The 24164-nt window shown below is 43.2% G+C and overlaps 1 protein-coding gene across 3 annotated transcripts in view; it reads right to left on the bottom strand.

The window, feature by feature from the left end:
* The window catches only part of SEMA6A (semaphorin 6A), a 124146-nt gene that overhangs the window by 25691 nt on the left and 74291 nt on the right, over nt 1-24164 (bottom strand). For all 3 annotated transcript variants that reach the window (XM_026015431.2, XM_026015432.2, XM_026015430.2), the window contains exons 6-17: nt 24049-24150; nt 18453-18543; nt 15353-15472; nt 14633-14721; nt 13545-13762; nt 10082-10213; nt 7660-7815; nt 6056-6232; nt 5362-5502; nt 5194-5274; nt 2733-2791; nt 111-131 (exon numbers count right to left, since the gene is read on the bottom strand). In XM_026015431.2, coding sequence (XP_025871216.1) covers nt 111-131; nt 2733-2791; nt 5194-5274; nt 5362-5502; nt 6056-6232; nt 7660-7815; nt 10082-10213; nt 13545-13762; nt 14633-14721; nt 15353-15472; nt 18453-18543; nt 24049-24150 — 1387 coding nt within the window. The remainder of the gene's footprint in view (nt 1-110; nt 132-2732; nt 2792-5193; nt 5275-5361; nt 5503-6055; nt 6233-7659; nt 7816-10081; nt 10214-13544; nt 13763-14632; nt 14722-15352; nt 15473-18452; nt 18544-24048; nt 24151-24164) is intronic.

Here is a 24164-nt window from a genome sequence, read left to right as displayed (position 1 = left end):
ATTAATTAAAAAAGAAACCTAAGGTTTGAAAATACTCAAGAGGATTAGTGAAACAGGGTTTCCCACATAGATTTCCATCGATTTTAAATTATGAGTAATTTCTTCCTTACCATTCAGAGCCACGAAGGAATCTGGAAGACAAAAGGGAGGAGAAGGTTACTTAATGTTGAACACTCTGCTTAGTGTGACTTACATAATAAGTAGGAATGAGCTAATACAGAATTATGCTAACATATGATCCCCGGTACTAAGTAAGTGCTTTTTAATTTCTGCTTGTAACACAAGACGCTTTATATTGGGTCTGATTTCACACCTTCCTATCTCTTCCCTGAGTGAAGTTTCCTCAAAGTCACTGTTTTTGTTGCCAAGATTCAGAGAAAAGGCAAGAGGTAGTAGAAAGGATGGGAACTGCAATTATATGTGATTCTGGGAATTTAGGCTTTACTCTCTAGAGGGAAGTATATGTGGGTAAAATAAGTGACACCTGGACCACACTTACAAAACACTTTTCTTTACATTCTCTTTTACTTCATCCTCTCAACCATCCTGTGGGGAACGGTCCGGTATCACAGTGTTCTGAACTCAGCAGAAGTTTTAGTTAGGAAATTAAAAACCAAAATAAAAACAATCACACACAAATTTAGGCAACACACACACACATACACACATGTGTGTATGTGTATGTGTGTGTGCGGTGTGTCTGGGTCAGATCACTGGTTCATTCAGCTTGCTCCTCAGTCTCTTGACACAGACACTTGCCGATTTCCTCATTTTCCCTTAAAATCCTGTGCAAAAGTCACTGTGCACCAACTCTCTAAATCCTCTGAATGCTTTTATGTGAATAGGTATGTCTAACAGAAATAGGTCATGCTCCAGTGGGAGCACAGAGAGCAGAAAAGCCACTAGGAAAGGCAACAGAGGGTCAGTTGTACCCTCCTGCCCTAAGCCAGGCACTTAGTGCTTCACCAGGGGTGGAGTTCAAGGTTAGGTAACACATGAAAGCACAAAGACTTGACCCCTGAGATTGAAGAGTAATTCACTGGCTTGGGGCCTGTGTTAGATACGGAGGCTTTCCTATGTTCCTTTACCCAAAAACACATGTAGTGTGAAGCCACTGGTGTCGTGGACATGTGATAGAGACAGGAACAACCATTTTCACATTTTTCATGTGTTTAGTTACTCGGTCCCAATTGACACCCTTATTTTCTACAGATGCCCAGGCTTCCAAATCATTAAAATAGGAAGAATATTATTCATTGAAGTCAGCTAATTAAGTTTGCACACACAAACCAGAACTTGTTTCTCTGAAAATGGAGCCATAAGGCACCAACATGATTAACATGATTTAAGATCCACTGATCAAACATCAAACTGTTTCACTGCACACAAGGAACACAGGTCTTTTGGTGATGACACCGTCTCCTCTGTGGATTTCTTAACTCATACATTTTGTGTTTGAAGCCCTAATATGCTTTTGCCAATATGTAATATTTGCAAACAAAAAAAGAAAGCGAAGAATTAGGAGATGAGGCTACCTGTTGCCCTCTTTATCTGATTATATTTGATCTCCAAAAAAAGGTAAGGTAGGAAATTGAATGGTACCTTAGATTTAGAAATTTCACTACTCATGGCAGATTGAGAGTTTAATCCATGATTTTCTTTTTTTTAAAGATAGATAAACTTATTTATTTATTTATTCATTCATTCATGAGAGACACAGAGCGTGTGCGAGAGGCAGAGACACAGGCAGAGGGAGAAGCAGGCTCCATGCAGGGAGCCTGACGTGGGACTCGATCCTGGGTCTCCAGGATCAGGCCCTGGGCTGAAGGCGGCGCTAAACCGCTGAGCCACCCAGGCTTCCCGAATCCATGATTTTCATTATGGAATTAGATATCAGAGTAATGCTGTTCCAGTCCCTTAGGAGCTATTTTTTGCGTGCCTTTTTGAGTCTAAGCTTCCCGGAATTCATCATATGTAATGTTTAAAACACTTCAAACTACATATTTTCCAAAAGAATGGCATTATTCTCTAAATTGGCATTAATAAACATTTTAAGGAGAATGTCCATGTTAATCAGATCATAGGACAACTGGAAAAATGTCTGACCAGGATCTTTTATATGAAGTTAGAACTAAAATGTTACCATTTAATAACTTTTGAAATGAACTCCGAAGTAAGCATAATAGGTTAATTTCTATAAAAAGGGTTATTTTGAGTCATCTTGTACTTAGTGGGTTCTTCCTGAAATCTTTTTCTATGGTAAATGGTAATAGACATAAATCTAATTAAAAATAATTACTTTTATTAGTCGATATGTTCAAGAAGAACAAAACACTCCCATTCAATTAAAAAGCTAGAGTACAGCAATCAATCTTCTTATTATTTGGCTAAAAATTATGGTGTAATAACACATTTTTTTAAAACAACAAAACCAGTTTTTTAATGGAAATGCTGATCTAACGTACTGCTCTGCTATAATTAATATCCTCTAGAGTGAATTGGTTCCATGGCATTGTAACAAGGAAATAGGTGCCAGCATTTATAGCAACAGCACTGACGACACTGGCTTTCAAACACAGTTTTCTTTATTTGATATTTAGAAGATGATTTCTGTTACTTCTGCCTGTCTTAATGCCAGCTGCACCTAGTTCCACATGTGAGGTAATGTTTCTAGGCCATCTGATAAAAAGATCCTTGCACAAAGATGAGCATGGATACAAAGCTTTACTTACTATGACAGTCTCCCAGGCCATCTGTATTGCCACGTTCTATGTCCTGTTCAAATGTCAATCTTAAAAAAAAAAAAAAAAAAAAAAAAGCAGGGGGAAGAAACAAATTCAATAACACAAGTCATTACTCCAGAATGAGTCTGCAAGTTTAACTACAGAAATGAACACAGTTTGATAAACTAAATGGCAGGTGCAAGAAAAAGTAGATAACAGCTGGAAAATTTCTCTCGTAAGTTTAGAGAAATGAGTCTTATGTGCCTCTCCGAAGAGAAGCCATGGTTTAAGCAGTTAATTCCGATATTATTCAGGGAGTTAATTAGTTTGCGGATTATTTATATCTTTCTTTTACGGATTCTTTGAGCATTTCTTAAACATTTAAAAAGTTTGGATGTTAGCCTAACTCTTTATAAGTTGATATAGAAGTCTATAGTTTTTTTTAAAAAGTCTCTTCCGCTCTACTTTTCCTTTGACTCCCAGAACTGCCTTCCCAGACGTTGATTTGTTTTTTTGCTTAGAAATAACCTGTATAACAAAGTGTTCAAAGAACAAATGGCTGGTGGGCATGTAGCATGCTCGAGGGGCTGGGACATGGTGGTGCATTGTGCTGAGACCACCTGAGACTCTGTGGCCCTGGGACTGCCACACTGCCCTCCTGCTCTACATGCTAACTTTTCTTTCAAGTCTACTTAGTTACCATTGGGCTGTACAGGCTGTTTAACAAGACCAATCTTAATATACCTACGTTGATTTTTAAAATAAACGCATCGGAATCATTCAGAGGACTGTCCTTTTTGGGGGGAGCTCCATGTTGCTTCTCACAGGATCATTAAAACTTTATTTTGCAATTGCCTTTAGACTTTATTTTATGGAACATTTAGGAAAACTATCTGGAAAGTTACACCTTGATCTAATATTTCACCACGTTTGTTTTCCAGTGTTGTTTCTGTTAAAAATCAAATTTATATAAAAAGGATAAAGGCTTTCAGTGGTAGTAAAAGCCACCCTCCATCAGGCCCAGAAGGCAATTTTCCAAGGAGAGGGCCACGTGGTTGGAGCAATGAAATATATATGTGGATCCTTAAGAAAACAATTCTGGAGTTCACATGTTGACTTAAAAGTTATTTTTTAAAATATTTTATTTATGCATTACAGAGAAATCACAAGTAGGGGGTGCAGATGGAGAGGGAGAAGCAGATTCCTGGAACCCGATGTGGGGCTCGATCCCAGGGCCCTGAGATCATGACCTGAGCTGAAGGCAGACACTTAACCAACTGCGCTGAACAGGCACCCTGACTTAAAAATGATTTTTAAAAATCAGTCTTATTACCTTCGGTCACACCTTGACTATAGAAAGGAGACAGGTCATTTCTTAGCTTCCGTCAATGCGATATGTGACCCTCACTCCTTCGCTTCAAGGGTTCTCATGAAAAGATGCAAAGCTCTAACACTAGTATGTCAACATTGCTACTTGTAAAGCTGATATAATAATTTATAGTGAGTCAACCCTTTGCATTAGTCAGATTTCCAGGTGAGACTTTAGAGTTGTCATGAGCTGTGTCTGTGGGAATATTTTTCCCTCAAATTATGCATGTGGTGGTCATCAGATTTGCCCTCCTGCCTGTCTATCTATTCTATAATAGGAGAGGAGGCTCAGAGAGATGCCAAGACGATTCTTTGCCCTCTTGGATCTGGGGATGTTGAAGGAATGGCTCAGAACTGTGCTGCCATATGGCACCTTCCTTGAGTTGCCATAGCTTGTCAAGGACGTGCACTGGATTTCCTATCCACTGAAGTAAAAACGAAAAGGAACTTTTTAACTAATGTCATCTCAGCATTTAAAAGCTGAGGTAACAATTTTTAGCACCAAAATCATGGGCATGATAGACTGATCTGATCAGCTATGATCTGCTGGAGAACTGCCAAGAATTGATTGACTCCCTAATGAGTAATAGGGTCAACTGTTCTTCAGTGCAGGAGAATGGTTTATTGGATGCATACACCACACTTGCAGTACAAATGCAGTGCTTAACAAATACTCTGCCATCTCTCCTCAGCCCTACATGGTCAATTAGAGAAGCCAGTTTTGCTATGGCCAGACGAACCACAGCACTAATCTAATTGGTACCCTACTGCCCCCTTTTCTCGGCTGTTCTTACACTGTAGTGATCAAGGCGTGCACCTTCTTGTCCCTCTCTCCAGGGAATACTTAGAAGCCCACTGTGTTTCTTTGCTCTGTGTTTTTAATCAGTCTGGGGATGGATGATTAATCAATTGGAAATCTGCCACATGCGATGTCGGGGTGTTCTATGAAATGGGAAAAGGAAGGAGAATGGCTGGCAGCTCCATTGATGAGGTTTGTGCGCAGAAGGCTCGGTGGCAGTGGTGTATGAGAGCACAGTTAAATACGTCTAGGATGCATAGCAGCCAAAGGCCACTTTACACTTACACACCTCAGGCTCCTTACCTGCTGCTGGGTGACAGATGGGCACAGGAACCTGCTTCCTTTACCCACCCACAGTATGGGTCTCTGGAGGCGATACAGGTTCTGCAGGAAGAACATGACAGTGAGCTACCCAGGACTCCTTTCTAAGCAGTGGGGACTTCCTAATGTTTAGTGAGGCCAAATACATACTTTTTACACTTCCCGTGTCGTTCACACCGGCCAAGGGGAAGCTTTATCACACAGGTGGAGAATGCAACATACAGAGAGCTGCTTGCTTTGTCCAGTTGCATGCCCATAATCCTCTTGTCCTCTACTCCATCATAGCTGCACCTAATTTATAAGGCAGGGTAATAGCATTCATAGTCTCTCTTGAGTCCGTTCTCACTTTCCTGCCACCTCCTCCCACCCTGCCTTCCAGCCCACGAGGTGATAGCTTTTTTTAAAAGATTCTATTTATTTATTCATAAGAGACACATAGAGAAAGGCAGAGACATAGGCAATGGGAGAGCAGGTTCCTGGTGGGGAGCCTGATGTGGGACTCAATCCCCTGACCCCGGGATCATAACCTGAACCTAAGGCAGATGTGCAACCACTGAGCCACCCAGGCATCCCCCATGAGAGGATAGCTTAATCTCATCTCACTAAAGATGAGACATCCTCTAAGGTGTCCTCCACTCCCCCACATGTGTGTATCTATATAAGCACACACATTATTGTCGAGCAGAACATAATGCCTTTTATATATTAAAATTTTTTTTACAAATAATGTTAAAAGTCACCTAAAAATGCCTGAAACTGAAGTCTGCTGTCATCAGATTTTCTCTGAATGAAAAGGATCATAACAACAAATAACTACTAAGAAACAGCCAAATATTCTACGTACTTTTCTGGATTATAAACGCTCATCTCCTCCAGGAAAAGGCTGTCATTTAGGAAACCACTGTTTCCTATCCTGGCCAAGAACTTCAGGATGATTCCCTTCTCTGATCCCAGGAAAACCACAGTGTGATTCTGATATGGCCCAGCAGCAGTGTCCACCGCGATTTTGGTCAGGCGGTATCTAAAATGACAGGATCACAGTTTTTATCTCTTTGTTGGTCTGTCATTAAAGGGTCCCCTTTTCCACTTCAAACACTGTGACATAGCTCTCTAGTAATAACTTCAAGAAAAATATATGCATATAGATAATGTTCTCAAGCTGTTCTGGTCCTTCATTTCCACATGCAGAGCATTAGTATGGCTCCAAGGGGAGGAAGGAGGTATGTATTTGTGGAGGCCAAGTCACATAACAAATAGACAGCCATAACCATCTGAAACCACTCAGCAATGATCTCTTCCATGAGTAGCAAGGAAAGGCTGAGGTCTCCCAGGAAGAGGAGAAGAAATACTAACTGAACTCATTTAATATTTCACTTAACACTGAAAAGAAAAGCATCAGCTACCAGTTTTCTGTACTCTTCCTCTGAGGCGCAAAGCCTCATCAAAAAAATGTCAGATTGGAAAGCTTTCCAAGTGAATATAGAGGGGCTGAGAGTACCGAAGGATGGGAAGGTGGAGTGCTGATGGCCTCTTGATAAATAGGAGGATGTGCAAGCCAAACGAGGTCCACTTAGAGCCATAGACGAAGGGCAGCAATCTTGTCATATGCCTACGATAAGTTCTATTGGGCACCATCTTTCTCAGGTATCTCTCAGCTGTTCACCACTCCACGAATGCCTTGTCTGTGCCAAGCACCTTGGCAGAAACCAGAAAACATGGACCATCCTACAAGTTATATACCACAGTTTCCATCTTAGGGGTAAGAGCCGTTATAGTACTTTAAGATCTTCCAATAAAGTCACCGCTTAAAAATGGTGGTAAAGTTGAATAACATTTTGTTTGATGATTACTGCAGTAGGAGGGTACTTGGGAAATCCCGTTGAATTGTTTGGAAATAAGCTCTAAATAAATACAAGAAGGAGTAGTTAGTGCTATCACAAATTTCTAATCAATTATCCCTTCTCTTCTGGCCATCCCAGCAGATTACAAATGGTACAGTATGAATCCTTCACACTAGCATACTTATGCAAATGTTGCATTCATCCCTGGTTTGTTTGACAACCAACAACCCAGGGGTGTGCTTGGATGGAATCTGGAGCATGTTTCTGCAACCATATCCAACCAAACAGGTATCCAAATCCATCGATTGGTTCTCCTTCACTGCTTTTCTATAGAAGACTCTAACCCGGAAGGAGATTATCTTCGTTACCTCTAATTATTGGCATGTGTTCAATTAGCCTGAAAATATGAGAACTCTTCTCACTGGGAATGTGGTTATGGGGGTTTTGTGGCAGGCACCCAACTGGCCAGCATTTCATAGCTGACTCAATGCCCAGGATAACAGAAGATGTTTGTGCCATTTTAAATCACGATCCACTGATAGGTTCTGTGAGCATTGAGATGGAGTGGGGAAAAATCCATTTAGGATGTGATTTGCTTGACACCCACCTGACCATCGTCCTGAGGAACCATGGCCTGTTGATGACAGAAGGCACAGCCTCATCCATGAGTGGGTGTGTTTTGATGAAGTTCAGGGTATCATCAGGAAACTCATTGGAGGTTGCGTATTTTTCTAAGGACGACGAGCCAGCACAGCAACCTGGCCTAAAAAGAAACAAAGCGAAGGAGCTTTTTTCATGCCTTCTGGCAAGTTCTTTGAACGAACTGCTTCCCTAAGCATCTGGCAGGAGGGAAAATATACCGTAGGCTGAGAAGAGGAAGTTGAACAATGCAGAATGCCACCAAACAAAATATGCTTAGCTTTTCTCCCGGCCGACTCCTCATTCCATAAAGAAGCTCCAGCCAGGGCATTTCAGCCTCAGCCGGGGGCAGCTTGGCTTCCGCCCAGAAGCACAAACAAAACCCATAAACAGTGACGGAGCTTAAAATAAGTGGCGAACTATGTGCTTTGCACAGGTGCCAGAGACCACTCTACCTGTCCCCAAACCCTGCTAGAAGTCTCTCGAGGCATCTGCTGTGCAAAAGGAGAGAACGCAGCTAACTTTTGCACAAATGCAGAAAACAAAGGCGTTCATAAAGCCACGAGCCAGTCCATATACCAGCAAGACTCACTGTAACCATCTCTTATTACCTGGGGGTCAGAGAACCGATGGGTTTCATTTTTATTGTTTTTGTTTTTCTTTGATTTGGGCAGGTATGAAAGGCCAATTACACTGAAGAGTCTCTCCGCAAAGGTCATTTCTTTATTTCTGAACAATGACAGTGGAAATTCATTTCTACAAACAGTTCTATGGTTTCAGGAGTCAAGGGACATTCTAGTAAGGTCAGCTCAGGGCAACATCGACAACAATCCTGTGCACACCCCGGCCCTGCCTGCTGGTCCAGGAGAGTAAACTGGACCCTGCTAACACTGGCTTGCTCTGGTCTCACATACACATCAGTCTATGGCATGAAACAAGCCAGCTCCATGAAAGCCTCCTAATGTTGGTGAGAGGAATGAGGAAGCATGTGGAAGGATGGAGAGAAACATGTTACCACTATTAGAAAGTCAAAGTATGTAAAAAAAAAAAAAAAGAAAGAAAGAAAGTCAAAGTATGTGTCGTGGGGATAGCTGATGGACCCACGTCTTTACACAGCAAGGGAGACATGTGCTGTAAGTACGCCCTGAACTCCATTCTTCAAGCTTAACCCCCTTCCCGCTATTCTAAAAAGTAGTTAACATTTCCAGGTAGTGACTTGTAGAGACCCTCTCTGAGGTTGCCATAGTGTGCTTTTTTTTTGCACCTAGTCTGCTCTCCGTGAGTAGCAGAGTATATACACACAGCAGATAATTCAGATAATGAAGACGGATGAACCATAGAGGCTCCCCCCCCACACCCACCGCCCACCCCGGATACAGTGGTTCACATTATCGAAGTCAGTTCAGTTAAACAAACTGGGCTATTTTGTGTGGGGGACTGGGGGTTGGAGGAGGAGGTTGGAGACCAAAAAGTTAAGATATTGGGCTTCTTTGCAGAAGTCCACAAATGCAGTGGAGGAAGCTGGCCCCACAGGGAGGTTTCCATAGCACTTCAATGGCAAGGGCTCTAGTGGGAGTACACAGTGCATGCCACATGAGGAGGGCAGGCACAGGGACGGGGGAGGGGAGGGGGAGTTTCATTCTGTCCCACTGAAAGAGAATGAATTTGCTGGTTTAGTGTGAAGATTTCATGGAGGTCACACAGGACCAAGAGGTCTCTGCATTGTCCTGGGACAGCCGGTTCCCCATGAAAGCGATTCTGGGGCACATGTTGGTAGAAGGATGTGGACCCTGTCTGGATCCACAACAGACTAAAATTTGGTAGAGTAGAAAAAACTTGATGGTTCACTGTGCCCACTGGTCTCTACCTGCCCCCATCCTGGAGTCCTGGACCCAGCTTTGATCCATCCTGGTTACAGAATCCAGGGATCACCATTTATATTTCACATTTTATTAGGGTATAAGGACATGGGTCTCTGTATGAGGGACGGGGAAGCAGGGTGGAGCAGTGGAAATCATCTATTCAAGTCTCCGAACTTCCACAATACACATTCTCACTCTCTGGGCCTCTGTTTTCTCAACTAAACACCAGCAGGGCTGGACTAGATGCTTCGCATCTTCCTATGATTACGTTGGCCAAGCCCCTGGGATGGAGGTAAGTAGAAGACTAGAGTGTCATTGTTTTAACTATTGTATAACTATAGGTAACTCTGAGTTTTGGTTAAGGGGATGAAGGCAAATGGCCTCATAGGGCTTTCTGTTGTCCCAGGATTTGTATCTCTGTGGCCCCGTGGAAGGTGCTGGTGTGCAGTTCTTTAATACGTTACCATCAGAGGACCAAGCTGCTCATTTCTCACAGTTCAGAATAGCCATATAAATATTTACACATACCTGGGCTTGGGCACTCGTTCATCAGGAACTGGTGTCCAAGTGGAATCTGGAGACTTCTGTTCTTTGAACCTCCCAGTGAAAACATTGGCAATGTCAAGCATGTCATAGGCACAGACCGCAGATCCAGGGATGCTAGGACATAACATTTCACAGTGTTACTCTCACAGAAGTTACTATGTATGCAGCTTGGAAAACACACTCCAAAGCAACTTTCCTATTAGGGGCATTGGAAACCTAAAGTTCACACCCTGATCTCTATAGATGTAAGGGATCCTAATATATTCCAGTGAATGTTTCTCTGACTCACGTTTGCATCAGTGGTTTTATTTATTGATTTTTAATTTTAATTATTTATTCATGAGACACACACAGAGAGAGGCAGAGATGCAGGCAAAGGGAGAAGCAGGTTCCTGGAGGGGAGCCCGATGTGGGACTTGATCCTGGGACTCCAGGATTATGCTCTGAGCCGAAGGCAGACACCCAACCACTGAGCCACCCAGGTGTCCCTACGTCAGTGGATTTAAAGAAAGGATTGCTTAATAGCAAAGTCATAGATAAAAAAACCTCTTCGTGTTTCTGTTGCCTTTGGAACTGCATTTGTTTATAATTGGTGGTTTAGAATGTTCATAAACTCCCTGAATTTTCAGTCACTAACCAAAGATAAAATCTTTGGAAAACATTTTGCCATCTCTAATCCTGGTGCACATTCGAAGTAAAAGTGTTCCTATATTGCTTCCTTGGATTTGGTTTCTCCAGCCAGGACTCCGGAAGCGAGAGTGCACGCATTGGGAAAAGCACACTTGTTTTAGGTTCCCCACAGCCCATTTCAATTATTATATCCTATTTATTTGCATCAGACTAAACAACTTAAATCTCTAAAGTACCAACATTTTGTCAATAAAGTGCCCTATTAAGTGCTAAATAATAATAATAGTGGTAATCTCTGTAATTACATCCTTCTCTGGTACTCATGGAAGGACTTTGGGATTTTTATTTTCATCAGTGGAGAGAAAGCATGAATTATTCATTCATCTGGGTTCACTCTTAGAACCCATGTTTGTTTCTAAGTATGGTTGTTCTTTGATTTTGATCATATAAACTGCAGGCACTGTCTGGTCAAGAGTATTCACCAGGCTTTGAGGTAGTGGGCCATTGCATGGGCAGGAGCATCCAGGGCAAGGAAGGGGCACTTTGCAGCATGTCAACATCGTCCAGGGCAAAGAGATGATTTAGTATTGATTTTGCAAACATTGAAAGGATATGGAAATCACTTCATAAGTGATGAGGGGAATTTTATGCCATCTTTAATTTCATAACACAGTTAGTGAAGTATTACTAATAAAGCAAGAATTAGGGAGAGGATTAGAAAGCTCGTTTAAAACAAGGTGGCAGGATGAATTTTCAAATATGTAGACTATGTGTATACATTGTGCAAGGAATTGAATAAATAAGACAGTGATCCCTATTCGTTTTGGAATCTCAGAGCCTAGCAAAGACTCTCTTCACATCTCCCTTTCCTAAAAGTAACAGGTATGCATATTTGCTTTAAATATTATGACAAATAGGATAGATACTAAAGTATTTTATGAGGCACCTCATAATAACTAAAGTCACTGTAGAGTTTGATAATCTTCCCAAGGTCAGAATCACTTGTGAAATCCTTTCTTCTTCCTTCCTTCCTTTACTCCCTCCCACCTTCTGTTCATCTTTCCTTCATTCATCCTTTCTTCCCACCTTCTGTTCCTTCAGCATATATTTATGGAATCCCTAATCTCCAGCAGTAAATGCTCAATAAATAACATAGGCTCTCAGCTCAAGACACATGTATAGAGGATGAGGTGTTAAAGATGAAACCAGAGCCAGTAAAACCAGAGATGGACTCTAATTTATAGATGAAAATGGGTTATGTGCATTTTCATCATTTTCTGATTTTACTGAACAAATAAGATTCCTGAGACTGCCTCAGCATGTACTAATTGGGTGCTTCCTAGGGATCTCTTAAGAAAAGAGTATCTATAATATACAAGAAAAGAGTATCTGTAACGTACAAGAATCTACTACTGTCTTGTAATTACACAGCAACTCATCCTCAAACCACTTTCCCCAAAACAAACTAGAACTGTGTCCTGAAATTCTTCTAGCCCTGCATTCCCATGTACCAAGACAGTATTCTTTTTAAACAATCCTAGATACTTGGGTTCCAAAGTATGAACAGTCACGGCCTGGATTTTTGTATCTTTTCTATTCTCAAGGCTGAAAATCCCTGCGGATGGTTAAAGCTCACTTAGATGGGACTGAATACTTCTTGTTGCAATATGGATTCATATTTTCACGTATCTTTAGTGGAGAGCTCTTGACTCCTGTCCTCCAGATAACTGGGGAACATTAGTGCCTCCTTTGGCCGTGTTCTGTTTCAGACTCTCCCTGCATCTTAAGCATTTCTTTCTACGGGTATCTTCCACTCTCATCATGCCGGTGCCTGTCATCTAGATGCTCATGGGGTTTGTAAAAGTCTTGATAAGAAGTATAAGCCAGACCCAAACAGTGTATGCCCAGAGGAAGAGAATATAGAACACCCAAAGTTCTCCCCAAGAATAAGAATGAAGTATATGTTTTTAGATTTCATGACCATGTCCAATTACACTGAGGTTAGGGAGAGCTCAGTACCGGGAATTTAATGCCTGCCTTCCTCTTATTTTTCAATCTCCACACATTTCTGCTGCTCCAGAAACGACTTTTAGTATGTCATTTGGTTACTCAGTCTTTGTTTAAATAAACACAAGCAGAGGAATGAACAGGCTGACACTCAGTATTTCTAGGTACAGCTTCAACGACTTCTACATCCTCATGCAGGCCCCCCCAGAGTCAGTGGTGGTAGGGGGGTCCTGGCTCCAGGCCCCTCCGGCGGGATGCACCGTGGACTTGCACCATCTGAACCCTACATTTCACCCTGTAGCCTCTAAATAAATGTTCAGTGTTTTTACTTCAAAAGTTATAGATCCAGACATAGAAATAGTAAAAGACAAACAGAACGCCAGATGACCTTGACAAGGAAGGAGAAGCATTCTTGAGTTCTAACCGCGCCTCTTCCGTCTCCTGACTGGCTGGACCAGGTGCTATAAATGAGTTTAGTTTTCTTAAGTATAAAAAGAGGGCAACAGTTTTCAATATTACTGGGGAGATTTAGAAATAACACACGAGACGTGTTCACATGCCAGGCATATAAATAGGAGATATTGTTATAATTTATCTGATTACATCCCCCTAAAATCCTAATCTAATAATGCTTAAAACCGATTGTTAATTTGTTGATGAAATGGCAGTGTTAAGTGCTTTTTAGCCACAAATAGCTAGCAGCAGGTTTTTTTGCATTAGTTGTAAATCTTGTGTATTAGGAGAGAATCCCTTGGGCAAAGGAAGCTGGGAAGGCCCAGCGAGGTCAGCACAGCTAGGGCATGGTTACCTGTTATAAGGTGTGGAAAATGTTGCCAGGACAACATCACGGCCATTGATGTGAATCACATCTGTGACCGCCTGGAGGATGTTGAAATAAAAATGAGAGTCTCCGGGAACTGAGCAGTTCAGGCGAGCCTTTAGGAAAGACGTCCACTGTTTTTCCAGGACTCTCTGAGACCCTCCCATGTCATTCTTGCAAACCTGAGCCACTCTCGGGAAGACTACCTGCGGAAGAAAGACACACAGGGAAAATGAAATACGCTCACTTTGAGAGATCTTCGTAGAAATAGAAATACAACAACAAGGTGCTTCATTTAATCCCATGTTTCTAAAATTAGTAGCAAAAAAAAAAAAAAAAAAAAAAGAGGCGGGGGTGGGGGGAGACTCATTGGAACAGCATGTTTTGAAAGATAAGGCTGTGGCATTTAATACAGAGCCATAAATCCTTCAGGGGATCAGCTCCCAGCCAGATAAACTCATTTCCATACAGACTGCTTAGCTTTTTATTTCCTCAAACAAAAGCACACTTTGTATGCGCCATCTCTGCCATCCTCACTGGCTGCCTCTGGGCCCGAATCTCATACTCTGAATTCTTCTAACCCTGCAAGCCACCCTGACAATGAATTTGTGCCCTCCAACTTTGTGACCTTGATCCACTCTGGTAAAAATAACTGAAGTGGACATCCCGTTAAGTGTGGTATTGCTGTTTGCAATAAAGACAGTCAAGACTCTCAGTTTGCTCAAAGGTACTGCATATTTATGCTCCTTCCATGAAAAAAAAACGGAATTAAAAAGAGAGGAAAAAACCAACAATCAGTATATCTGGAAACCACATCTCAAGATACTTGAAACTCAGTATGAAATCAACCAAACAAACCTCTGTCATTACACTTTCAGTAGAAACATGTCAGAGGTTCCCTGGGGTCTAGGATTGTTCTGCAAAAGCTCACAGGGCTCTGAGGCAGCACAGTGCTCATGGCCACCAGTTTTTGGCAGAATCTTCTCAAAATGATGACCTTGTGGCTAGACTTATAGTTCTTCTGTCAAGGTCATTCATAACGACATTGCTCCAAGTGAAACGTCCACCCCTCTTACCTTTCCCATGGTGTTGTACTCCACTGCTATCTCCCTGAAGAAGAAGTAGATATAGTCTCCGTAATCCACTGCTTGGACAAAGTACGGTTCTGTGGGCAAACGGCACTTTAATTGGGGACACATCACAGAGTGAAAAGAACTTCAAATCAGTTGCAACCAGAGACATGATATTAATTAAAAGTGTAGGTCCATTAGACATGGGGTGGACACGAACCATCTGTCTTTCAGAAGTGGTTGCAATGAACAATGAAGAATAAATGAATTTACATGTATCTGTAACTTTATTTTCTCCAACAGAATGACCGTATTACAGAAAAGGTTTGGTATGCATCTCCCCCTTGTGAACCCTGACTCCTATGGGGTTGTGAATAGCTTTCTTCCTGCCCCCCCACCCCCCACTTCCAGTCCCCTCTTCCCCTCCATGAAAGAAATGTTCAGTTCTTGGCATGTCAGGCTCTGGAACGAGAGCTTCAGGCAGGGAAGATGAATGTAGTGTATTCTGCTGTAGTGGTATCGGTAGTTGTGTTAGTTCTCCAGAAACTCATGGGAAGTGAAAGGCGGGAGGTAAATAAATCAGTTGAGGCAAAAGATGCCATTTCCACCTTCCTGTCTGTCAGAAGCCATTACTAAAATGAAACTATAGTCCGGTCTGCCCAGACTCTTAATCTTCCTCAAGATACACATCTCCTTACCCCCCGCCCCTCTCAATTGTTTGTTCACCTTTCAACCACTTGGAATCATGCTTGACAGTCCGTAGGGTTGGGCTGTCTCCAAGACTCCGGTAAATGACCGCATCGATGGCAAGGAAGTCAGTCACTGTGGCTGAGTACAGTTTTCCATCTTAGAAGAAAAAAGAAAAGAGATGAACAGGGTGGGAGCAAGGCAGTGGGCGTGGGGGAATAATAGAGACATCCCCCGGATTGCTTTCCTACTTCAGGCAAATGAGATAGGACAACTGGGAAAAATCCAAGAGTCACTGGGAAAATACTTGGCCCACATTCCCAACCATTTTAAATTAGGATCTTGAGAGATGAAACATTTTTCATTTTTAAATTGCATGGCAATTTCTAAGCAGCGGCAGCTCAGGGAACTGGGCAAATGAAAAATGCTGTTTGCTTCACTTGATTAGATGGACCTTGGCTGGAATTTCAAGGCCAAGGCCCCTTGCACACTGCTACTGCCACCACGCTGTGGCAAACTGGATTAGGTAAGAGCCCAGGGAAAGACAGGAACTGATTATATCACCAGAAATTCTAAGTATGAGCACAAGTGATGGAGTCCTTAGCCTGGGCAGGTGAGGAGAGTCAGAGAAAGGGGTTTCATAGGCAAAACAAAACAAAACAAAACAAAACAAAACCAACTTGACTAAATTGCTGCTTTGATTGTGAGAATCACTTGCTTCTCTTCTCTTTCCATCAGTCATGAGAGCCACTGAGCTCTGTCAGTGTACTTAAAGAAGAAATAACTGCTTCAGTGTTTCAAAGTCATAAAATAAAAACATTCTGACACTCAAAATGCCAAAGCAAGGAGAAAAGGGAAAGGGGTGACACAGTTCAGTCTGGCCTTTGTTTGAGAATTCCTGCTGTTGGGGAGCTATTTAAGGCAAAAGAGAATGAAGAACATTGAAGATTAATCCCTAACACTTCGGGTGTTTTCTTCGATTGATAAACATCCTGCATACAAATAATCAAATAGGATCTTCTGGAATAGTAAAATCTATGCAGTATGTGAAACAGAAACAGTAATTTTGTTCAAAATAAAAAATACTTCCTTGGTTCATTTTTAGTGGTTACATACCTCCATCGGTTGTATGTCAAATTGGCTTATGTACACTACAGTACTATTTCAGCTCATCCACTGGTGGGATAAGCATAATAATTTTTTAGAAAAGTTTATCCAAACATATCTATGAAAAGTTCTGGATGTATGCTTTTGGGCTAAAAATAACTAAAACTTGCTGAGGTTCAAGTTAGAGCTGTCTTGATATCTGCATTATTCACAGCCATATATCAATAAAAGTTGACTGGTTAGATTCGAACTACAGATGGCAGACATACTATCTATTGTTAAACACATATCTACAATCACAGCTTTTCTTAAAGAATCAATCTTTAGTAATATTGGGGGGTAATGCTGCTCGGCTAGTGGGGGGGCAGTGGGATGGTTCTGTGTGTGTGTGTGTGTGTGTGTGTGTGTGTGTGTGTGTGTGGTTTGTGTGTATTCCTCCCATCCACTTTCTATTATGCCTTTTGTTTTGTATATGACATTGGGTATCTCACCAGAACTTTCACTTAATAAAACAGAGCACTATTCTGCTACTCTTGCTAATGACAAACATTTAGCTCCAACAAGGATCTTCTATTAATAAGGGCTGAGCTTTTGTAGGATTTCAAACAGTCCAATGAAAAACTCTCCAGTATCCCTGTAGGGGGAGGTGGAGAGGTATTCACAGTATTGTCTCACAGGGCTTGCTCTGAGGAGCTCCTGGAAGGTTGGTGGCCTGAGCCAATACTCTGAGACTCTCTCTTCCCTTTCTACCTCAGGCTGCAACAGTCCTCTCTTTAGTTGACAGTAAACTTTTCTACTGTAGCCCACATCCTCCATGGTACCAGTGGGTTCAAGTGTCAGGACGGTGCTGTAGTAGAAGTTGTGCACTCAGGTCCTCTTAGCAATGGCTTTGCTCCTGCTCATGCTGACTGGCAGGTTTATAAGATTGTGTTTTACCATACTGTGCTCTAACTTCGGAGGCTGGGGAGAACCTGAGGAACCCTTCTTGGCTCAAGCCATTTCTCCAATCTGGGGCTGCAGATCCAGGCTCACAAATGCATGGCCCTGAGAACAAGGTTCAAAGAGCTAATCTTGTTTCATAATCAAAGCCCTAAAGTTCCTCATCAAGCTGGGATGTGCCAGTTTTTAGCTGTTGTGATAGAAATTATAGCTAACTGCTTTATTGCATGCTGTAACAATCACTATTATACCAACACTTCTCCCCACACCCACCTCCACACAGCTGGCAGTGAATTCCTAAATAAATTCCTAATTAAAACACACACACACACACACACACACACACACACACACGAATCCCAATCTGAAGATGATGGCTTATTTGCCAGAAGAAGGAAGGGGGGGATGAGGAGTACACATCAACCTAAGCCCATCAACTTCACCCCCCAGTATTATCTTTCCATTAGAGAGAAGCATGCACCCCAATCAGGTAAATGATGATTGAGATGACTGCTAGAAACTCATAGGCATGTGGCCTCACTACGTAGAGATCTTCCTGCAGCTTTACTTTGTCTCCTCCCTTTCCTCATCTATACGTGGACAAGAGCACATGTAGCCCTAACTGGAGCTGGCAGGCACCCTGCGTCTATGAGAGTAGCCAGTCCCTCTTAGAGGGAGAAGTGAAAGAGAGCAGAGAAGTGAAGAGGCCCTCTGTCCTAGATGATGGTACAGAGGAGTCTCTGAATCACACGACCCCTAAAGTCAATCCTACCTTGAATCATCAATCTACATTGGTGGTTCAAGGAAGAATCTTCTATTGTTCGAACCCAACATGCCCTAAACGGACATGCCACGCATTCAGTGCGAAGCTGTATCCTCTTCTAAGGCACACAGGCACCAGTTCCGTGTGGCAGAGACTCCTTATATGAAGCAAGTGTACAATTTCCATGTGACTTTCAAATGGAAAAGGCATTCTTAATTACAGTATTCACCAGAGACTCGGAGTACAAGTGTGACTCTGAATCCTCCAGAGCAGATTCTCAGTAACAGGCATGAGAGAGCAAATGCAACGAGGAGAAATCGGGTGGTTTACCTGCAAACAGTGCAACGTTGGCATGTTTGGCATCATAAGGGCATCTGGCCATTCCACTAAATTCATCCCCAAAAGGTTCCAGAGTATCCATCTAAATGAAACAATAGGACTTAATTAGGAACAATAACAACCAACGGTAGTCATAGCAACTAATACTTATAAAGCACTTAGTGTGTGAAGTAATTCATACGTGTAGTGCAGGCAATCCTCAAATACCCTCTGAGATACATCCATTGGTTTCAGACGGGGAAACTGAGCTTTGGAGAGAATAACTCCTTTGTCTGAGGTTCTATAGCTAGGAGAGTCTGAGATTCAGGCCTGTTTGCTTCACTCTTAACCATTATAGTAAATAGATTTGCCTATCCTTTTGGAATGGCCTAGAAATAAGCATCTTGTCTTTGGAAAAGGAAATTTTAAGGCAATCATTGGGAAGACTTCCTCCCTTCCTCTGCCACTGCCTCTGAATTAAATGTTGAGTCATGAGCTCTGTAGAGAATGATCTCAGTCTTTGGTTTTGTTTTGCCTGAGGAACCTGCCTTTGTGGGTTAAATCCCAATAGTAGACACTGGAATTCTCCCTCTGGTTAGCTGGCAGGATAGTATGGCATCAGCAGAGATGCAAAAACACTGAGGCAAGCAGAGCTTAGGTGGCCCTATTGCACCAACTTCAGAAACATGTCCCAGCCTCCCATCATGTAGATCAGAAGGAGAGGTTCAGAAGGTGAGGGGCTCACACAAGTCAAAGGCGGTCAGGAGTGGGGCTGCCATTTGACATCCATTTGTGTGCTCACCCCAGGCCTTGTTCCTGCATGCTGGAGGTTATAACTGGTCTGTCAGTGAGTTTTGTTTGGCCATCTTAGTATGGAAAGAAAGGAAGGCGGGGCAGGGGTGGGGACATGGAGGGAGAGAAAAGAAAAGAAAAACTGAGTTCTATTTTAATGCAAGGAGATTGCAAATGAAACCTGGTTTCTTATTTCTGAGCAAGTGGAAAAGTCAATTCATGCCTTTTGTACCCAAGTGGCAGCAACCAACTAGAAGCTCAGTCATGGTCACCCTGTCATCTACTTCAAAGAAGCATGTGGACTCCAGCACCAAGGCCTCTTTATCCACAAGACGTATGTACGCCCTGCTTGTCTTACTCCTGCAAGCTACCCACCTAGCTTCATGAGATTTGAGGGTGTGGAAGAGCCTTGCTGGTTGTTCAGCTGCGCACCAAATTCTACTTCCCTTTCCTCCACATCACACTAAACTACATTTCCCACCCTCCCTTGGAGTTAGGCACAATCACAGAATGAGCTCTGGCCAACAGCATGTGAGTGGAAGGCTGTGTGCCTCGTCTAGGTCTGGTCTCTAAAAACCTTCCAGTGTCCTTCACTCCTGCTCTCTTTCTATATTCTGCTCCACTAGATATGAAGGATCCAGTACAGAAGCCCAAGATCCGAGGAGATGGCAGCAGTAGGAGCAGGATGACGCTTAGCCTTTTGCACGACCTGGTGGCACAGACCCTCCTCTGTCACTGCCCCCCGCTCAAAGTTTCCGCCTTGTACCATGTGGTCGTCTTCCTTACACCAGGGCATCTCCTTAGCATTTACAGCTCAGTACCACAGAGCCCATAAAATTATCTACTCCAGGGCATTAATGTTTTTATAACTCTCTGTGGTTCGTTCTTTTTGTTGCTCGGGGCTATCTTGTTTACACCTGGCAGTTGCCTGCTTTGACTACAGATACGAAACTGGAAGGAGGGGAGCCCAAGACGGCACTGGTGCAGAGGAAGGATCTGCTGAAAGGCCTTGAGCGCTGGAAGTCAGGGCGCCTTAAGTCAAGGTGTTTGGAGTCTGCTGGGTGGGAGGAGTGAGGTGCTTTTGGAGCGGCTGGCAGTATTGTCCACTCGTTGTGCTTTTTGCCCTCAACCCCCAGGAACTGTTGCAGGAATATGCCAGGACTTCTGTCTTCAGTAACGGCTCTGAGATAGCTCCCATTGAAACCCATCCTATTTGTTCAAACTAGTTGAGAACCCCCAAAGCAGTATTTTTAGGGGAAAGATGTTCAGGTGGGACACCCTTCCCCTCAGCACATTTCTATGAAAGGTTCCCCCACCCACCCTCCAATAAGGGCATCTTGTTAAACTGTGACAGACTTTGTGGTCTCTGGATCTGGCAAGTACACAGTGATGCAGCGGAAATGCTTTTATCCCAAGCAGTGTATGCTGTAATCCTGGCAATGGGGAGACCATATACAATGGAGGATTTACATTATTAAATGTACCTACTTCTAAAACAGAAAAAAAAAAAAAAAAGCAGTAGCCATAGCTATAGCAAGTCAAAGGCAAGAAGCAGTGAGGTATTAATGTTTCGGTTGGTGAGTTTGGAAAAGCCCAGAGACAAAACAATGCATGGTGAAATCCTCTTTCCATGAAGTTAGAACTAATCCTGGTGGTAGTCGCCCAATCTCAGACCTAATATCAGCCCCTGGAAATTAAATCACCATAGAGTACACATAATTACATTAAGAATCAGCCTGACTTTTTTTGCAGAAGTTTAAGAGCTTTAGAGAACAGAGGAAGAAAGACCATGGGGTGTGGTTTTAGATTTATAGTGGGTGACATCCCAAATTCTTATTTGGGGCTATAATCTTCCTAATATATTCAGGTTGCTTCTGTTTTAAAACTGTATAAATCGGGGCATGGTGCAGAGGTGGAGACCTCCGAAAATGTATCACCCTCCTGCTTCAAGTTAGTATCATCACCTTGATGTTTTTGTGCTAAGAGACTTGGGTTTTGGGAGAGGGGGTCTGGTCATTGTATTGTTTTTCAACCTCTAGTCCTGATCTGTTCAGAAAAAGCGCTTGAGAGAGAGAGAGAGAGAGAGAGAGAGACACTGTCCATTCTTCCTGCAGCCAAATACATTCTTGTTTCATATCATCAACAAAGTCCTGCTGCCCTGAGTCTGGAAAAACACTTTTCCGAGTGCTCCCTACTTTTCACAGTGCTGGGCAAGAGACAGGAAGTGCGGGAGAGCATCCCGTGGGTTTCGGAGAGGCGCAGGCTCCCGAACAGGTCTCAGCAGATGTGGCCAGAACAAGAGAGAGGTGATTGTCTTGCCACAGGTCAGGCATCCTGGGGAATGGAACATGTATGGGCAGAATGAGCTAGACCACTCCGGGTCTGTGTCTCACAGTGCCAAGAAAACCTGTCATTTGTCATAAAAGATAGCTTTCCAGCTAGGGAATTGGTTGGGAATTGTGAAAAGCATTAATCTTAATGAGTCCTAAACAATGACAAACGGGGATGGAATATTAAGTGGGAGAATTCAAGTCAAAACGTGAGCTGTACGCTGTCCCTTGGCCAGAGTAAATGTTTGCCTGTCACAGGCTGAATGGATCCTGCCAGTATCAAAAAGTTCACCATTTTAGGACAGAATTTTTTACATTAATTTAGATTTTTGAAAAATACTGCACTGAAGATATCACTTACCTTGATATTGAACAACCGTGCCCCCTTACATTTTGTACCTGGGGCGAATGCCTCCCTTTCTCACCCCAATCCTGGCTCTGCTGGTCCCCATTTCCAAGTGTAAGATGGAAGAGGAGCGGAAGGGTCCGCAAGGCCCTCCCCTTGAGGTCTGTGCTAAGGCTGAGGGGCTTTTAAAACTGTTGGTGAGCCCTCTGGTTTGGGTATCAGCCCATGATTTCTTTTCTCATTCTTCACACCCCTCGGAGTTCACTTGATGCTGGTGAAACCCAAATGTGTCTTTCTCTCCACATCTGTCCCTCAATCAAGGCTCACCCATCCATCTGCTTGTTAGCTGTGTCTGTTCACATCCCTTGGGCATCGCCACCCGCAGGGCTGGGCGTCCTCATCATGGCCCAGAACCAAAGCCACACCTTCTCACTGCCTGTCCCAGCCAATCCCACTGCTCTTCTGCTTTTATTCCCTGTCCAAACCTACCCAAAGAGATAGCCGAGTAGTCATTCTTCTTTTCTTAAGATTTTTTATTATTATTATTTATTCATGAGAGAGAGAGAGAGAGAGAGAGAGAGAGGCAAAGACACAGGCAGAGGGAGAAGCAGGCTCAGTGCAGGGAGCCCTGATGTGGGACTCAACCCTGGGTCTCCAGGATCATGCCCTGGGCTGAAGGCGGCGCTAAACCGCTGAGCCACCCGGGCTGCCCCCCTGTCCCGAACAGTCATTCTTAACTCCTCTCTCTCCTTATCCCATGCTGCTCATCACATATTGAATCCTCCTGGTTTGGGTCACTTAAATATCTTCTGAATCCGTTCTCTTCCCTTCATCTCTGGGACCACCTATCTCTCCAGCCTCTGGTTTGTTTTGTCACTTCCCAGTCCAGCACTGCAGACTCAAAGGAGGTTTCTCACACTGAACAGACTGTTTCCTACTCAGTGCTTTTGTAGTACCCTTTCCTGTACCTGGAATGCCCTTCTCTCTTCATTCGGCTAATTTCTACTTCTTTAAAACAAAGGTCAGGCATCTCATTCACTCTTCACCCTCACAAAAATCCAGAGTGCCTGTCAGGGGGCACTAGGTTGGGTTGTGGATGGCCACAGACATAGTCCCTGTACTCACAAGGCTAGAAGGTGTCTGTCCTCCAGACCGGGGTGTTCATGGTCGATGTATGAGAACAGAAGGAGGGAGCATTTAAAGAGAGGGGTCATCTACCTCCTTCTAGAAGCTTCCTCTGAGTCCTCATCTCAGGCTAAGATTAGTACCTCTCTGTTGCGCTTCCATCATGCTCTGCATTATGTTACCATGGCAGCAACCCCATGGCATTAGTTTTCTTCTCCCTGTCTGGCTTCCCTAAGGATGGAGGCCTATTTGTCCTCACAGCCTCAGTGCCTGGCCATGCAATCAACCGAGCACATGTTTGCTGAAAGAAGGACAGTGGTGGAAAGAAGGGGCAAGGGGAGCTAAAAGATGTGGAGCCAAGACCTTAGATCATTGCAACCTCTGCTTCTGCTGCTTCAGTAATACCTCTACCCGCTGCTCAGAACTAACTTGATTTGTTAATGCTCGGAAACTTAATTTTTTACCCCCTGCATGTCCCAGGGTCCCCTTAATTTACGTACCCCCACAGTAGGTAAGGCCACTGTCGAGTGAGCAGAGTGCTCAATGGAATTACATGTCCGTGTTCTTAGAAATCTTAACCTAGAAGAAAGTCTGCAGTTTCCAAGGGCATGCTTTTGAGATATCTCTTAAAATAGGAATCATTTACAACATAAGTGTGGTTTTGGGCTCTGAGAGGAGATGGTGGGGTGGGAGGGAGAAAGAGAAAGGGAGAGACAGGAAATCCACGTGGTATATGTGGAAAAGTCTGTTGGTGTTCCGAACAATGAAGAATAGGGTCTTAGAGAAACTAACTTTGCTGGGTAGGCTCCTTAGAGATGTGTCAATCAATCCTGCACACACAGGAAGCTCAGGAGCCTGCTCAAGATCAGTCATGTGGAGCAGTACATTAAGTCCAAGGAGTGAGAGGAACCCAGATGGTGTTGAATTACCCCTCTTAGGCTGCTGCAGGTATAATCACAGTAAATTATGGACTACCTCCGGCCCGTGTGGCTCTAACAGACAAAACCACATTTACCTTATAGTTTCTGCAGGAAGGGTTGAAGGCATTAGTTCCACAGACAAACAAAGTATCCTCGTTTTTCTTCAGAAGAACTTTAATGAAGTTGTGACACTCATCCTGAAAAAAAAAAA

The sequence above is a fragment of the Vulpes vulpes genome, chromosome 12 (assembly GCF_048418805.1).
Source record: "Vulpes vulpes isolate BD-2025 chromosome 12, VulVul3, whole genome shotgun sequence".
Lineage (NCBI taxonomy): Eukaryota > Metazoa > Chordata > Mammalia > Carnivora > Canidae > Vulpes > Vulpes vulpes.
This window is presented reverse-complemented; position numbering and strand designations above follow the sequence as displayed.